Source organism: Salvelinus alpinus, chromosome 4 (assembly GCF_045679555.1).
Source record: "Salvelinus alpinus chromosome 4, SLU_Salpinus.1, whole genome shotgun sequence".
Classification (NCBI taxonomy): domain Eukaryota; kingdom Metazoa; phylum Chordata; class Actinopteri; order Salmoniformes; family Salmonidae; genus Salvelinus; species Salvelinus alpinus.
In genome coordinates, this window is record NC_092089.1 from 76,185,337 (window position 1) to 76,203,904 (window position 18,568).

The 18,568-nt window shown below is 41.0% G+C and overlaps 1 protein-coding gene across 5 annotated transcripts in view; it reads left to right on the forward strand.

Moving 5' to 3' along the window:
- The window catches only part of LOC139574458 (glutamate receptor 2), a 70,088-nt gene that overhangs the window by 45,457 nt on the left and 6,063 nt on the right, over positions 1–18,568 (forward strand). For all 5 annotated transcript variants that reach the window (XM_071399035.1, XM_071399031.1, XM_071399033.1 and 2 more), the window contains exons 4-13: positions 9,032–9,228; positions 12,471–12,524; positions 13,029–13,187; positions 13,481–13,648; positions 13,966–14,070; positions 14,410–14,517; positions 15,690–15,896; positions 16,053–16,420; positions 17,462–17,660; positions 17,813–18,060. In XM_071399035.1, coding sequence (XP_071255136.1) covers positions 9,032–9,228; positions 12,471–12,524; positions 13,029–13,187; positions 13,481–13,648; positions 13,966–14,070; positions 14,410–14,517; positions 15,690–15,896; positions 16,053–16,420; positions 17,462–17,660; positions 17,813–18,060 — 1,813 coding nt within the window. The remainder of the gene's footprint in view (positions 1–9,031; positions 9,229–12,470; positions 12,525–13,028; positions 13,188–13,480; positions 13,649–13,965; positions 14,071–14,409; positions 14,518–15,689; positions 15,897–16,052; positions 16,421–17,461; positions 17,661–17,812; positions 18,061–18,568) is intronic.

Here is an 18,568-nt window from a genome sequence, read left to right on the forward strand (position 1 = left end):
ACAGTCAATAACACAACAGAAAATCTGTATACAGTGTGTGCAAATGAAGTAAGGAGGTAAGGCAATAAATAGGCTATAGTGGCGAAGTAATTACAATTTAGCAATTAACACTGGAGTGATAGATGTGCAGATGAGGATGTGCAAGTAGAAATACTGGTGTGCAAAAGAGCAGAAAATAACAAACAAAAAAATATGGGGATGAACATCAAGACTTTTAGAGATACTTTTATAACCCTTTCCAGCTTTATGCAAGTCAATAATTCTTAATCTTAGGTCTTCTGAAATCTCTTTTGTTCGAGACATAATTCACATCAGGCAATGCTTCTTGTGAATAGCAAACTCAAATGTTGTGATTGTTTTTTATAGGGCAAGGCAGCTGTAACCAACATCTCCAATCTCGTCTCATTGATTGGACTCCAGGTTAGCTGAATCCTGACTCCAATTTGCTTTTGGAGAAGTCATTAGCCTAGGGGTTCACATACTTTTTCCAACCTACACTGAGAATGTTTAAATGATGTATTCAATATAGACAACAAAAATACAATAATTTGTGTGTTATTAGTTTAAGCACACTATGTTTGTCCATTGTTGTGACTTAGATGAAGATCAGATCAAATTTGATGACCAATTTATGCAAAGATCAAGGTAATTCCAAAGGTTTCACATACTTTTTCTTGCCACTGTAGGTGTACCTACCGGAGGAGTCCCCTCGAAGGCTACTATTGACTATGTAAAGACCCAGCGTGCAACAGAGATGCAGGAGTTGTGACCCGTTTTTGTTGGTTGTTTTGTCATAGTTGTGTCTAGGGGGGGATATGGGGGAGGGAATGCTGTCACCTCCAGGTAGGTCTTTGTCCCCCTGTGTGCTACTTGTCCAGTTCTGGCATTTAGGTTGCCCTGGACTAGTACATGTCCCTGAGCCTGGAAATGGTGGATGGTGGTGAAGCTGTCGTCACTAAAGTATGGGGATTCTATAGGGGGTTGTGTACAGGAGGTAGTATATAGGTAGTATACAGGTAGTTTACAGGATGACATTTTCATTTGTTGAAATAATTTCCCTATTAATTTCTAACCAGATGTTAAATGCTCCTGTTTTAATTAATTTCATAGATTGGGTTAGGTATGAACTATACCAAATTAGCATACCCCCTGAGTCTCTTCCCTGTTTTATACCTGGGAGTTTGGTGGATGGGACTACCAGCTCTCTGTAATTTAGAGGGCAACCAGTGGGTCCATCTCCTCTATACCATGTTTCTTGTAGAATAACAATTTCTGTATTTCTGATTTCTTTGGTGATGTGTGGGATCCTGCTCTTTAGGCCAAAGGCAGATGACCTTAGACCTTGAATATTCCAGCATGAGATGGTAAAAGCTTTGTGTTCCACAATGTGCACAGATCATTAGTTGAGAGCATGCTGAGCATCTGCTGAATGCCTCTTAGGTCAATGGATGGGGCTTGGTTGGGTGTAGGAGTTGGACCTGTTGCTCTGCTCACAACCTGGGCATATGGGTTGCTGTCATGTTGAAGTCCTTGCTGTAGGGTTGGGGGGCATGGAGGGGCATAGGCCTGATCTGGGGGGGGGGGGTGGGGGGCTACATAGGGTGTGGCCCGGGTTGGTTTGGGGGGGTCGACTGGTTGGGGGTGTGGCTGGTGATGCTGTGGTCTGGGCGTAGGTCCTCTGGGTGCAGGTCTGGGGGGTCTGGGAGGGAGACTTGGTTCTGGGAGGGAGTCTTACATGTCTGGGTGGGGTGCTCATCATTATGATGCTCCTGTGTGAGGTACTGTGTCTGCGGTTGAGTGTTATGAATCTCAGGGTCCTGGCAAATCTTGTAGAGGTGTACCTGGTCATAGAGGCTGTCCAAATCAGACAACAATCTCTTTGATTGTTGTCTAATTCCTTCTCGCATCTACACTCTCTCCTCCTCTCACCTTTTCCCTTTGCTTGTGGACTTCAGTGCACAACACATCTCCTGTCTGTGACTAGGCAACAAAAAAAAATCTAAGCCAAACTTTCATATCATCACCGCTAACCGCTACACAGCCTACATCGTTGTCACCATATTAACATCATAGTCAACATAGCTACTAGAACTAACGCGTTAGTAAACCTGCTACAATCATGCAGTATAGTGTACAGTCAACAGCAAGCAATTTAACAGTTACACCGGCGAGCCCCGGTGGCAAAATATTTATAAAACCAAAAGAAAAAAACTAAACCAAAAACAATGGCTACATAAAGAGAGATATATATTCTGTTAACAGGGGAAAAAAATGGCAACATCAAGAGAGATAGATACATTATGTTACAATTTTAAAAAAACAATGGCAACATCAAGAGAGATAGATACATTATGTTACAATGAAAAAAAACAATGGCTACATCAAGGGAGATAGATACATTTTTACATTTTTTACCTTGACTTAGAAGAGTTCCAGTGTTGGATAGCCATAGCCAGCTAGCTAACATAGCATCCTTCACTGTTTGAGCTGGGTGTTTGTATATGCTAAACTAGCTAGCTGCAATCGCTAGCTAAGTAAGTGAAAGTAAAAATAAATACATCTAAATATAGCAAACTCTCTCTCTCTATCTTGCTTCTTCTTCATTGTATGCACTGCAGTGCTAGCTAGCTGTAGCTTATGCTTTCAGTATATTAATTCTCTGATCCTTTGATTGGGTGGACAGCATGTCAGTTCATACTGTAAAAACTCTAATAAATTGGAGGCTGTCCTCCAGAAGTTGTCATAATTTCTCTGTAAGTCTATGGAAGGGGGTGAGAATCACGAGCCTCCTAGGTTTTGTATTGAAGTCAATGTACAGTACCCAGAGGAGGACGGAAACTAGCTGACCTCTGGCTACATCATGGTGCCTAACCATTTGAGTCTATTAGGAGCAGAATCTCTGGCTTTTTTGTGTCCTCAGTGGGTGTGGGGGGGTTGTCAAGAGGGCTATCAGGGGGGCTGACAGGGGTTGCTGGGAGGGGGGTGGGTCTGATGGGTTAGTGGGTTAGTGGGTCCTGTCTTGTCTGTCCTGGCTGTGGTCGGGGTCTGAAGAGGGATGTTCTGTTGGCTTCTCTGGGGGGATGGCCAGCTCTCTCACGAGTTGTTCATTGTCCCATCTCAGCTTTCTCACCTCCTCCTTCAGCACTCTCCCCCCTTCCTCCTGCTGGGCTGGTTTTCCTCTCCCTCCTGTTGGAGTTTTGTCACCACAGTCCAGAGTGCAGACACGTCTCTCTCCCTTTTCAGCTCTCTGGTTTAGGGGGTGTTGTTGTGCTAGTCTGTTGGTACCTGTGCTGTCTGTCTCTTTCTCTCTCTCTAGCTATCTCTCTCGCTCTCTCTTTCTCGAACAGGGCTGGTTACAGTGGAATGTGTGATAGCATTGACTACATTGTATAGGGCTCAAAAGAATATCCATGGTCTCAGAAGGTCCAATTAGCATGTGCTAATCCTACAGTGCTAGTTGTAGTGGAATGTTGTGCTAGGGTGAGCTACATGAAACGAGTATAATGGAATGTTTTATTGAGAATGCTAATGCTATAATGCTAGTCCCTGGTTGATGAGCTCTCTCTGGCTCGCCCCTTGTGCGTATTTCATCATCACATTGCTCTGCCTAATTAGGTCAGATAGATCCACACTCATTCCCATGGCAACTGATGTGCAGTGCGTACACTGGTGTGGTGGCTCCTTGGTGTATGTGGATTGGTGTGTGTGTGTGTGTGTATTTTTAGAGTCTGTGTGCATGTGTGTGTGTGCTTCCCTGGATCTGTCTCTGTGTGTGTGTGTGTGTGTGTGTGTGTGTGTGTGTGTGTGTGTGTGTGTGTGTGTGTGTGTGTGTGTGTGTGTGTGTGTGTGTGTGTGTGTGTGTGTGTGTGTGTGTGTGTGTGTGTGTGTGTTGTCGTTAGATATAATGAATCCCATCAGCACATTGGGTCTAGTTACTAAACCTACGCCTCTCCTGTCTTCCTCGATAGTCCTTTGAAAGCGATACTGTCAAGGCTACAATGGAATTTGGAGGGACATTTAAGAAAGAGCAGATTTTAAGAAAGAGCAGATTTATGTTGCTGTAAATAATGTGTTCTCAGTCCCTTAGGGAAATAAGGGTTCAATATAAATGAAATGTGCTCCCAATACCATTCTACAATGTGCCAAGGTACTGAGGAGATACTACTAACATGTTGATGTTGATGAATTTGACAGTCACGCAAGAGACTTATAATGCAGTCAGTCAAATTATTACTGTCTCATGCTTCCTACCAGGAAGACTTTGTACTGGATACATCAATGTTAGGCTCAAAGTGGGTGCTTAGCTAATTATCCAATTGAGAAAAGTGGTAGCTTGATTGCTGCTATCCTGATAATTGACTGCCACTTTTAAAAAGTCTTGAGGCTTTCCCAGAAATTTAAATGGACCCTATCCCCTCCCCCCTAGCCCATCCTCCCTAGCCCCTCCTGTAGATCTGAAGGAGTTGGATAGGAGCAATATTGCAGAAATTATATCAATCCTATCAAAAGGCAAACGTCAAGCAAATACCATATTGCCTATACCTACCCAATCCCTTCAGATCTCCTAGTGTCCACGGAGGAGGGGCTATGGGGTCCATTTAGATTAGATCTAGATCTGATCTGGGAAACAGCTGTAAAGATTTGACTTGATGTAAGACTAACTTTGATGATGATTTACACAGATTGTACCACCAAGATCTTATCTACCCCTTGAACTGGCATTCTTTGAAAGTTGGGGATAATCCTCGCTCTGCAGTGTTGCACAATGAAAGATAAGAGTTTTGTGTAAAATTCAGGTTTCTCATTAAGTGCAATTTGTTTCCTATCTCCCTATGGTTGCTTGGGGCTTGAACCCTTTTTATGGGGTTAAATTAAGGTTAGATGTCTTGTTTTGTAGAACATATTTCATCATTGTTCAAATGGATGGGATATGATTGGCCCCGAGCTCAACAACCTATGGTGTATGTTTGAACAATAACAGTGTATGTTTCCAAACCATGTTGACGAGAAACAATAAGGAGTGACACCTCTGATACAGAATTACTATAACACTCAGAATGAACCCGCAGTGCACTTTCCCTTTATCTGCATGCAATTGAATTGGGGGTTTAGTCTAGAGAGAGAGGTAATGCAAGTATAGGTTCACACCTTGAGTACAGTGTTTTATATTCTGACTGAACTCAAAGTGTGCTTCATTCTATCTACAATGGATTGAATCTTGAATTAGAATCTCGGGAGATGTTCTGGACGTGTATGTGTGTTTCGGCTCTTCTCCCAGCCTTTGCCCCCTCTGTGGGTGAGAGACAGCTTCTCTGACAGCCTCTGACTATCCTTCAGCCTCACCACTCCTCCTCTCCCAAAGCGCTAGCTGTCTCCACAGCCCGTCTGTCAGCCATCCACTACCCGCCATGATGGAGGGAGGCTGCATGGGAAATCAGCCCATCTCGACGCCCAAACTGTTTGGGAAATGGAAAATGAAGGAGAAACCCCATTGGTCTATTGTTTTTATTGGTTGGTGATGTTTTTGTTGATATTAAGAATGGCATACATACTCGGCTGGCACGATGTGGAATGATAAGAATATTTTTCACAGAAAGGTTCATTACTGGTATGGTATGGTGTTTTCACTTCACTTACAGTATGTTACCTGTAGATATACTGTAGTATCTGGTGATCTGTGTCTAAAGTACAATACAGGCCAGGGTTTGAGGAGAAAGAAGGACATTGATACTCTAAGGTATTAACCTTTCAGTGATACTCATCCCGGATCCGGGAGCATCCTCATCAAAAAAGCTGACTAGCATAGCCTAGCCTAACGGGACAGGGATATCATATAATATAATTTTCATGAAATCACAAGTCCAATACAGCAAATGAAAGATAAACATCTTGTGAATCCAGCCATCATTTCCGATTTTTAAAATGTTTTACAGCGAAAACACAATATGTATTTCTATTAGCTGACCACAATAGCCAAAGACTCAACCGCATATTTTCACCATGTTTCTACCGCATAGGTAGCTATCACAAAACCGACCAAATAGAGATATAATTAGTCACTAACCAAGAAACAACTTCATCAGATGACAGTCTTATAACATGTTATACAATACATTTATGTTTTGTTTGAAAAATGTGCATATTTGAGGTATAAATCATAGTTTTACATTGCAGCTACCATCACAAATAGCACCGAAGCAGCCAGAATAATTACAGAGAGCAACGTGAAATACCTAAATACTCATCATAAAACATTTATGAAAAATACATGGTGTACAGCAAATGAAAGATAAACATCTTGTGAATCCAGCCAATATTTCCGATTTTTTAAGTGTTTTACAGCGAAAACACAATATATATTTCTATTAGCTCACTACAGTAGCCAAACACACAACGCAATTTACTCCCCGCAAAAATAGCTTGCACAAAACCGACAAAATAGAGATAAAATTAATCACTAACCTTGAACAAATTCATCAGATGACAGTCTTATAACATCAGGTTATACAATACACTTATGTTTTGTTCGAAAATGTGCATATTTAGAGCTACAAATCCTGATTATACATTGTGAATACGTAGCATCGATTCACCAGAATCTCCAGAGATATTTTGGACACTCACCTAATCTGACCAAAGAACTCATCATAAACTTTACATAAAAATACTTGTTGTATGGCAAATGAAAGATACACTGGTTCTTCATGCAACCGCCGTGTTAGATTTTTAAAAATAACTTTACCATAACAAACAGCTTGCGTCATTGCGAGACAATGCTCGCCAAAACGGCAGAGAATAGGAATCAACATTTTCCACAGAAATACGAAATAACATCATAAATTGTTCTTACTTTTGCTGAGCTTCCATCAGAATCTTGTACAAGGAGTCCTTGGTCCAGAATAAATCGTTGTTTGGTTTTAGAATGTCCTTTTCTTCTGTCGAATTCGCGCCACAATGCTAGCCAATGTTGATAACGTTCCCATTTTCTCTCGACGCAAAGAACGGAAAACTCCAAAAGTTCCAATAAACGTTGAATAATCTGATAAAACTCGGTTGAAAAAACCCACTTTACGATGTTATTATCACATGTATCAAATAAAATCAGAGCCGGAGATATTCGCCGTGTAAACCGAACGCTTATCAGAAGACAATATTGAGGTGCTTCGCGCGCCTTGGTAGACAAAGGAAATTCCTGACCTGCCACTCCAAAAGCTCTTGTTCGACCTCAGATCAAGCTAGACACCCCATTCCACCTTCCACTGCCTGTTGACATCTAGTGGAAGGCGTATGAAGTGCATGTATATCGATAAATATAAGCCAGTTGAATAGGCAGGCCCTGAAACAGAGCCCCGTATTCAGAATTTTCACTTCCTGTCTGGAAGTTTGCTGCCAAATGAGTTCTGTTTTACTCACAGATATAATTCAAACAGTTTAAGAAACTTGAGAGTGTTTTCTATCCAATAGTAATAATAATATGCATATTGTATGATCTAGAATAGAGTACGAGGCCGTTTAAATTGGTCACGATTTTTTCCAAAGTGAAAATAGCGCCCCCCTATTGACAAGAAGTTCCAGTGGGACTGTGTAGACAGTAGAGGTGCAGTCATGTAAAACACAATGAACACAATAATTTTTGACCCAATACTTTACATATAACTATGCCGTGAGTATAGAATTCAATCATTCTGTCTATAACAATTGTTCTGCATCATTTCTCAACATTTTTATTGGAAATATATGTTTGAATCACAACTGTAAAATATTGCATGTTTCACTTATTTACATTTTGTGGGCTTTGAATCGATTGATTTCTGTCCTAAGAGTTCAGTTCCAACCGAAGGGTATTCTAACAGGTTTCTCTAGCATTCATGGTATCAATATAGTGTCGGAATCTGTTTAATGACGATGTTTAGGGTTTGTGACTATGTAACTTAACACTCTGTTGAGGTTTCTAAGCGGCAGTAGTTTAGTAAAGCTACTGTGTAGTGTGGTGATTCCTGACTATCCCAGGAAGACATAAAAGCATGAAAATGCTTCTCACATGTAATGCTGAGTCTGAACATGCAATAAACATGCATCCCAAAAGATTAACAAAATTATTTCCACTCTGTGAAGATGCTTTCTAAAATACAATATGTTAAAATTTTACCCAATGCATAGGCCTAATAACTTACAATATTGACCATTAGCCGGCATTCTCTTGTTGCCTCGCGTCAGCCCATGTTGAGCGGAGTATAAATCAGAGCAAATTCCAATTATCTTCTTTAATGGGCATCGGAGAAACAGTCAACCTTTACTGAGTCATAATGACCCTACAGTAATCATGACTTACAATGTGTTCTCAGGAAAATGCTTGCCTCCATCTACTATCTTCACAAAGCACCCCCCCGACATCTCACCTTCATGGACACTGCTGCCCAGTCGTATCAAATCAATTAGCTGTAATTCACCAACTAGGATGAAACACTCACCCCCTTTAATATCAAATCATGCTCCAACTGCCCTTTATGGAGGTTGAGATCAACACACACTACTCTTGTACCGTCATTAAACAAGGTGGGACACAAGTAGAATAGGAACATTAGAATTGATGTAACAATTAACTTAAGCCTTGGCAAACTCTTTGTAGAGAATTGTACAGAAAGAATGGGGCAGAGATAAAATGATTAAATGGGGCAGAGGTAACTGTACACAGGAGTAATTCTTACAGTATGATGAACTGGACCGTGTGGGTCTTTTAGCCAGATAGTGTGGTAGTAGAACTGTGTGTTACCTTTCACCACAAATGTTGGTTGATGTTGGCTCCTCTAATGTCATATATCCATCTATTTGCATGGATATGAACCCTACAATGGACTGTATTCATGGGTCATGTTCCTTAGAACACACCATAGCAAAACATTTTGCGACAGAAAACAAAAACAAGCATTTCTTATTGGAGTAGTTCAAATAGTGCCTTCTCATCTCACCCAGTTTCAGAGCATTTTCTTCAGTTTAGTGACGAATGAACATGACCCTGTTGTCTGTCCAGGTTTGACCACGCTGCAGGTGGTGCTGGATACGGCTGCGGAGAGGAAGTGGCAGGTGACGGCCATTAACGTGGGCAACCTGAAGGACGAGAGGAAAGACGAGGCCTATCGCTCCCTCTTCCAGGACCTGGAGAACAAGAAGGAGAGACGGGTCATCCTCGACTGTGAACAGGACAAAGTCCGAGACATTATGGAGCAGGTACAAGCTCAGTATGTGTAATGCAGCGAGTGAGATGTTGTTGGCGTGTGCTTGTGTGTTTGATTTTACTAGCCTTGTGGGGACCAGAAGTCCTCACAAGGATAGTAAAACAAGGAATATTCATACAAGTGACTGATTTCCTCAGTCCCTACAATGAAAAAGGCTATTTTAGGCTTAGGGGTTAGGTTTAGGGTTATAAATAGGGTTAGGATTATAATTAGGGATTAGGTTTAGAGTTAGGGGTTTGGGGTTATGTTAAGGGTTAGGTTTAGGGTTAGGGAAAATATAATTTTGAATGGGAATCAATTGTTTGCTCCCCGCAAATCAAATGTGTGTGTGTGTGTGTGTATATCAACTGTTTATGTTTGTGTGCATCCTTCCCTGCAAACTATTCACATCTACCCACCAAGTGGACTGAGGCCTTGCAACAATCCCTCTAATTGTTATATTAGAATACAACAATAGAATTAAAAGGCATAGAGATTCACATGAACAGGTTATTTCTAAAGCTTCGCTAGACCCTGGGATAGTCCATTGATTAGTATTTAAAGCAAGCAGACATGTGTTTAACCAATACCCATATTCACCCCGCTGTTGCATGCTAGAGCTTTTATCTGAGAGAAAAATAATCCAACCTGGTCACACTCTCCTGCCAAAGGAAGTCACTTAAAATGCATTTTATTCAAATGATTCTTCAAATCTCTATATGTAACTGGATTTCTAAGTGGAGGTGTTACTCATGTGGTGGGATTAGTTGCAGGTGTGTCATTTGAGATAGTTACTAAAATGGCTTTTGAGGTAGTTACTGAAATGGGCTTCCTGTTTTAGTTTTGGTACTGACAAGGGATAGCACTGGCAGGTGGCAGTGGGTTATGACTTTTAATCAAAACAATTGTACATGCTACAGGTATAATGTGGAAATATGATAGTGCTTATCATTTAACAGAAATTTTGGTTAATTTTAGTTTTTTAACAACTAATTGACCGATGTCGGTTCAATAATTTACTGACGTCGGTTCAATTATTATAATTGCGTTTCGTTCGTTTTTTTTTCTGTGAGCTCAATGAGCAGTTTCTCCAGAGATAAATCAGATCCAGCCTGAATTGTGCGATGTAGTAGGGAGTTGTAGTTTCCAACAGGACAATATTTTACATAGTTTAGCGCAAACAATGTGGTAATTAACTTCTTACGGCTGAAATACCGTTAACGGGATCGATTTGACAACAGCCAGTGAAAGTGCAAGGCGCCAAATTCAAACAACAGAAATCTCATAATTAAAATTCCTCAAACATACAAGTATTCAACACCATTTAAAAGATAAACTTGTTGTTAATCCCACCACAGTGTCCGATTTCAAAAAGGCTGTACGACGAAAGCATACCATGCGATTATGTTAGGTCAGTGCCTAGTCACAAAAACACAGCCAAAGAGAGGAGTCACAAAAAGCAGAAATAGAGATATAATTAATCACTGACCTGATGATCTTCATCAGATGGTACTCATATGACTTCATGTTACACAATACATGTATGTTTTGTTCGATAAAGTTAATCATCGGAATGCACTCCCAGGAATCCCAGTTCCACAATAAATGTTTGTTTTGTTCGATAAAGTCCATAATTTATGTCCAAATACCTCCTTTTTGTTCGCGCGTTTAGTTCACAAATCCAAATTCACAAGGCGCATGCACTTAGTCCAGACGAAAAGTCAAAACAGTTCCATTACAGTTCGTAGAAACATGTCAAACGATGTATAGAATCAATCTTTAGAATGTTTTTATCATAAATTTATCATAAATCATAAATCAATAATATTCCAACCGGACAATTCCATTGTCTTTAGAAATGAAAGGGAACATAGCTCGCTTTCACGGCTGCGTGCGTGACTTAGCTCATGGCATTCTGCCAGACCCCTTAGTCAAACAGCTCTTATTTGCTCCCCCTTCAAAGTAGAAGCCTGAAACAAGGTTCTAAAGACTGTTGACATCTAGTGGAAGCTTTAGGAAGGGCAATCGGACCAAATTTACACTGTATCTTGGATAGGCAATTACTTGAAAATCTACAAACCTCAGATTTCCCACTTCCTGGTTGGATTTTTTTCTCAGGTTTTTGGCTGCCATATGAGTTCTGTTATACTCACAGACATCATTCAAACAGTTTTAGAAACTTCAGAGTGTTTTCTATCCAAATCTACTAATAATATGCATATCTTAGCTTCTGGGCCTGAGTAGCAGGACGTTTACTCTGGGCACCTTATTCATCCAAGCTACTCAATACTGCCCCCCAGCCATAAGAAGTTAACTACAAAGATCATAATCCATTGCGCGCCTACTTGTCCGGTTGGTGTGGGCAGAGATCTGTATATAATGACTAGATGCTCATGTCTCCGCCTTAACAATGGGAGTTGTTGTTCCAAAAGAAGGAAGGCAGGCGGCAGCAAGCTTAGTTCCAAAATAAGCCATAGAAACGCATTGGGCTCATTTTGGACAGATTTTGGCGAGAGTGAAACCTTTCGCTTCGCCACTTCCTCTCTGGTGTGTAGAGGGAGAGAAGAGATGAAGAATGCGCGATCAAGAGGGATAGAGAGCAGTTGCTCTGCGCGGTATCCCTACCGGAAAAGACGTGATCTAAGTGATTGATAGTTGGTATTCAGCAGTCATAAAAGTATGCCATATTTACTTCAAGGAACTACTAAAATAGTGATTTTGTCATACAGCATAGCCAGCAGCTCTAGATGATGAGATGATGACTTGGAATGAAATAATAAAGTCATCAAATATAACTAATGTAATATACACAACAACAAAAATATTTTATTAAGGGTAAAGTAATGTGAATAATCGATGGTTAATATATGATAAGCAGTAATAGGCATCAACTACCATCATGGGACTTTTATTCATTGTTATTATTCTGTGTTTTTACAGCATTCAACCTACATAATGCATAGTGCATTTAATGTAAAACAAAAAAATCTAAACTGAAATCGTCAACCGTGATAATTTTTTGATAATCGAACAGAAACCGAATCGACCTCAAAAAGCACTAATCGCTCCACACTAAAATATGGATGTTTTTTTGTGTTTGGTAGATAAAGAGTTATAACTCCACTGCAGTATGCCATTTTCATTCTCAAACATGACTGCTGTACCATGAGGAATATGATTACTTGGTGACTGTCTTGTTTGGTTTCCACGTCATTATGGTTTCTGTTCTGTTTCCCTATCTGATGTTGCCCCCAGGTCATCACCATTGGCAGACATGTGAAAGGCTACCACTACATCATTGCGAATTTGGTAAGTTTTCACACCTCTGTCAACCAGCAGTGGAATTGTAATCTCAGGAAGAACAAAGTGATTTGTAAAATAATTTATCAAGCTCAAAGCATAGTGATAAGACATTGAGAACACAGAGTGATTGTCTTCCAATTGAACCCTCTACGTATTACACAATTAGTTAGCTTCATCTATTAAATCATTCCTTTCCCGTTTTTTTTTCCTTTTCGCTGACATTTCGATAGCTTGGGACTATAAGGTTCTATCTGCAAAAAGATGATTCTGAGATAATTGGCTTTAAAGTTCCGAACCCTCCTTAGTGTGATGGTGTCAGAAATGTTTATCTTTTGAACTTAATAACATCAATAATTATTAATGGTTTTATTCTGTGTTATTACAGCATTCAATCCATTGAACAGAACGAGGTTATGTCAATATCTCAATTTTGACAAAAAGCTCTTGATTTGTATGATGGCAAACATTTCCATTTTATCTCCTTATTTGATTTCCTTGTTTTAATTTCAGGGTTTTGTGGATGGGGACCTCTCCAAAATCCAATATGGCGGAGCCAACGTGTCAGGTTTCCAGATTGTGGATTTTGATGACCCGTTGGTGTCCAAATTTGACCAGAGGTGGGAGGCTCTGGAGGAGAAGGAATACCCTGGTGCCGACAGTAAGATTAGGGTGAGTAGATATCCACATTGGGTTCGGTTGAGAGGCACTCAGCTAGCATTCTTCTGTCTTCGGGGAGCTGTGAGGTGTCTGCCGATTAAAAATGTTCCTCCCCCATTCTCACTCACTCACTCATACTGTGCGCGTGCAAACCCAGGAACACAGCCGCATGCCCACACACAGACATGCACACTAACAAGTCGTCACAACCCCCCTCACACACACACCACCTCTTCCTCCCCCTCCCCTGTGTCCCCATATCTCCCCACACAATCACACACCCATCCCCCTCTGTTCTATTGCAGTACACATCTGCGTTGACCTACGACTCGGTGCAGGTGATGACGGAGGCCTTCCGCTACCTGCACAAGCAGCGCATTGACATCGCCAGGAAGGGCAACAACGGCGACTGTCTGGCCAACCCCGCTGTGCCCTGGGCGCAGGGAGTGGAGATCGAGCGCGCACTCAAACAGGTGATAGCATGGGGTTGCCGTGGCAACGGCTGTCTGGCTCTACCACACACACACAGACACAGAAGTATAAGGACACACACATACACACTCACACACATACGCATGCACACACACACAAACGCACACAACACATTCTCCCCTGAGCTAACAGTGACAATCGTCTGCCCACACACAATAGTCAGCCTCCAGCTTCAGAGCTTAGACAACGCAATGTGAATCCAAATCTGTGTGGAGAAACTGAATTGGTTTTGTCTATGACAGAGGTATTTAATTGTGGCGTCTTGCAATTCTGACGATGTGCTTTTGTGTCCTTTTAGGTTCGTGTGGACGGCCTCACAGGGAACATTCAGTTCGATCAACATGGCAAACGAGTCAACTACTCAGTTAATATCATGGAGCTGAAGAATAATGGTCCTGTGAAGGTATGCTAGTGTTTCTGAATATGAATATGTCTAGAATAAGTCAGAATCTTAATAGATCAAGGTTGTATAATAAATGAGACAGTATTTAATGTGTTTGTCTGTGATGGAACAAGACAACAGCACATCAGAACTGAACCAATAGAGCAAAGATCTAAAGACACGACATTGGATGGAATTGGCCTACAGAAATCAACCATTTTTTGCACAGAGAGAAGAAATTACAGAGAATTTATAACATGGCTGTGTAGATGCTTCAGTCCTTTCCCACCATGTGAAACAACAACATTGTCTCATGACATTATGGCATTGTTCATTCACTATTCATTATTTCCTCCACAGATTGGATATTGGAATGAAGTTGACAAAATGGCTGTCACAAAATCAGACGTGTTCCCGAATGACACAACAGGGATGGAAAACAAAACTGTCATTGTGACCACAATCTTGGTAATGATTTATCATAGACTCTATTCATACTAACTGACTCATGAACACACAACAATTGTATATAATTTCCTTGGATTAGTTTCTCACTTAGCAATTGTTACTTGTCCATAGAATCATGTTTTTACGACATTACAGTGTCCATATAAAATCAAATAAAATTGTATTTGTCACATGCGCCGAATACAACAGTAGACCTTACCGTGAAATGCTTACTTACAAGCCTTAACCCACAATGCAGTTTAAGAAATAGAGAAAATTGACTAAATATACTAAAGTAAAAAATTAAATAAAAGTAACACAATACAATAGCGAGACTATATACAAGGGTTACTGGTACTGAGTCAATATGTGCGGGGGTACAATTTAGTCGAGGTAATTTGTACATGTAGGTAACACATTGCATTGCCCCCCCTTCACCTCTTCTACAGCGCAGCTACTCTCTGTTGTTATCATCTATGCATAGTCACTTTAACAACTCTACCTACATGTACATATTACTTCAACTAACCGGTGCCCTCGTACATTGACTCTGTACCGGTACCCCCTTGTATATTGTCTCGCTATTGTTATTTAACTGCTGCTCTTTAATTACTTGTTACTTTTATTTCTTATTCTTATCTGTATTTTTTTCAACTGCATTGTTAGTTAGGGGCTTGTAAGTAAGTGTTTCACTGTAAGGTCAACACCTGTTGTATTCAGCGCATGTGAGTAATGACATGTGATTTGATTTCAGTCGTGCTTGGCCACGCAGTCGTGGGTGAACAGAGAGTACAGGAGGGGACTAAGCACACTGAGGCTGTCCTAATATGGACACTGTACAACATACACAAACCAACCCATAGTTGTCTAGGGGCTCTATTCACTCAGATTTGCAAAAGTTCAGCTTTACAGCGTGATTGAAATTTAATGGCAACCTTCCTGCTTTATCAGAGACTTCATTCACAGTAAATGCTGCTTATGTCGGCTCAATCAGAAATTACCTTAACATCTCTATCACGGAATCTGTAATGCTTCAGCTTTCCATATTGAATAGAGCTCTAAGTCTGTTACAACATTAAGTTCGTGAAACTATTCATTCCTCTGTCTTTGTACAAAGCTAGCATATATACCATGATGTAAAGCCTAAAGGCAAGCCTACTGGACTGAACAGTATTTGTACTTTTCTCCCTCAGGAAGCCCCATATGTAATGCTTAAGAAGAACGCTGACCTTTTTCTAGACAATGAAAGATACGAGGGCTACTGTGTCGATTTGGCCGCTGAGATAGCCAAGCACTGCGGCTTCAAATACCAGCTGAAAATTGTGGGGGATGGAAAATACGGAGCCCGAGACGCTGAGACCAAGATCTGGAACGGAATGGTGGGAGAGCTCGTCTATGGGGTAAGAAAAGAGATACATGGATCTTCTAATACTGATCACATCCAATGACCTGCTGTATACAAACCATTGAAACATTCCCAGTAGTTCCCTTTAAACACAACTAAACCATATGCTGTTTCCCTAGAACAATAAGCTCCTTCTTCCTCTCTTACCCAGAAAGCTGATATAGCCGTGGCACCGTTGACCATTACCCTCGTCCGAGAAGAAGTCATTGACTTCTCCAAGCCCTTCATGTCCTTGGGGATCTCCATCATGATCAAGAAGCCTCAGAAGTCTAAACCTGGAGTCTTCTCTTTCCTGGACCCTCTGGCCTACGAGATCTGGATGTGCATCGTGTTTGCCTACATCGGTGTGAGCGTGGTGCTCTTCCTGGTCAGCCGATTCAGCCCATACGAGTGGCACACAGAGGAGTACGAGGATGGCCAGATCCAGACTAATGAATCGACCAACGAGTTTGGGATATTCAACAGTCTCTGGTTCTCCCTCGGCGCCTTCATGAGACAGGGCTGTGACATCTCGCCAAGGTGGGTCTCAAACTGCCTCCTGATTGTACGTTGTTAGGCTGGCCCACTGATTTACTAGTATTCTTACATTGATCTTCTGGCTCAGCAACCTGGCAACTCATACTACAATGGCCATCTAATCATCTCTCCATCCTCCTCTCCCCTTTAACTATTCCCCAGGTTGTTGTATTAAAAAATGGCAATGTAATCTCAATCATTTTACCATGTAAAATAACGAGATAAAAATATACATTAACGATATCTCTACAAACTTAATCTCAGGACATTACACTTTGATTCACTTCCTGTAGAATCCTTGCAGTCCTTGTGCGCTCAACATACAACATAATACTTAAACAGACTAAAAAATACCATAGGCCCAGTCATATTACTGATTGGCGTATAGCGATTTAATGAGGTGCGATTGCAGCAGATTATGTTAAGCAGGCTCCCACTTTGCACCAGAGAGGGGACAGTCAGTCACATGAATTCTGGGAGATTTGTCATCAACCCTCCTACTACATATCCACTCCCCCAGTCATGTTGAGTCAGGAAAGATAAGCTGTGGCGTCAATGTGTAGCTGTTCCCCACCGCATCCCTTAGTGTATGAATGATACTTGCTGAATCATACTGGGAGAGCTAACACTGTATATTTGCTCCAGTGTGCTCAGTTTCAATTTATGTTTATGGTCATAACATTTATTTATACGCCCTCAACAAATATGAGTTTAGTGTGTGTATCCTCCATCTTGAATGGCATGTATGGATGTTTGGTTTTGGAAAGAGGGATTTGATTGATCTTTGACCTTTTGCATGTTGTAGTGACCTCTCACTTTTAGAAAGTGTGCACTCAATATACTGACACCATGTACATATTGTAATGGTTTGCAAATGTTTTGGAACAGTTATCTAGTAAAAATGTTGGACATTTCTTGTAGACCAACAAGCCAACACAGTCTTAAGCCATGACCCAACAAATGAATCAATTCTGGCCCACCAGTTGGTTTGACAATCCATTTTGGAAACAGGATCTAACCATTTATATTTTTGTTCTTCACTAGATCCCTCTCTGGGCGTATTGTGGGGGGGGTGTGGTGGTTCTTCACCTTGATCATCATCTCCTCCTACACGGCCAACCTGGCTGCCTTCCTCACTGTTGAGAGGATGGTGTCGCCCATTGAGAGTGCTGAGGATCTGGCGAAGCAGACCGAGATTTCCTATGGAACACTGGACTCCGGCAGTACCAAGGAGTTTTTTAGGGTAAGAGAAACACAGAAATGACCAAGTATTTACTTAGGAATCCCATGGTAATATGTTAATATGGTAATTAACATGATGAACTTAGAAATTATGGAACATATTTGTTTCTTCTTAACTGATAACTGTGTATCTGTCCTCTCTCCACCCTCCAGCGCTCCAAAATTGCCCTATTCGATAAGATGTGGACTTACATGCGGAGCGCAGAGCCCTCTGTGTTCGTGAAAACCACAGCAGAGGGGGTGCTGCGGGTGCGCAAGTCCAAGGGCAAATACGCCTATCTGCTGGAGTCCACCATGAACGAGTACATCGAGCAGAGGAAGCCCTGCGACACCATGAAGGTCGGCGGCAACCTGGACTCCAAAGGCTATGGGATCGCCACGCCCAAAGGATCCTCATTAAGGTGGGTGGAATAGTATAACAATGTTGTTCCTAATGTTGTTATAGTATCCCACCTACCCTGATGTAGCTTTGCTTATGTGTTCTGGTTTGTATAAGGAGATGAGGTAAAACCCCTTCAAATATAAAAAGCCTTGCAATTTATTGTAAGTCGATAAATTGCAAACAAATTTAGAATATTTTAGCAAAAAATTTGAATTATTTTTAATACATTGTCCATTTATATATGGTTTCTCTATTTAGAATGAATTCTATTTATGACCAATTTGAATGATTAATAATGACATTGATAATGATAATGCCACATCCCTATTATCCAGCCTTACACAGGTCTGTCTAGAATCTCTCCCTGTCCAGTTTGTCTTTGCTTAATGTCTTTTTTAATGTTTAGAATGCCTAAAGTTTGCCTAATATTTTTCCTCTCGTTATACCCTTTTACTCTCAATTGGTTAACCTGGATTGATTGAATGGTTTTGTTTGACTGATTGATTGATTGACTGTTTAGAACTGTT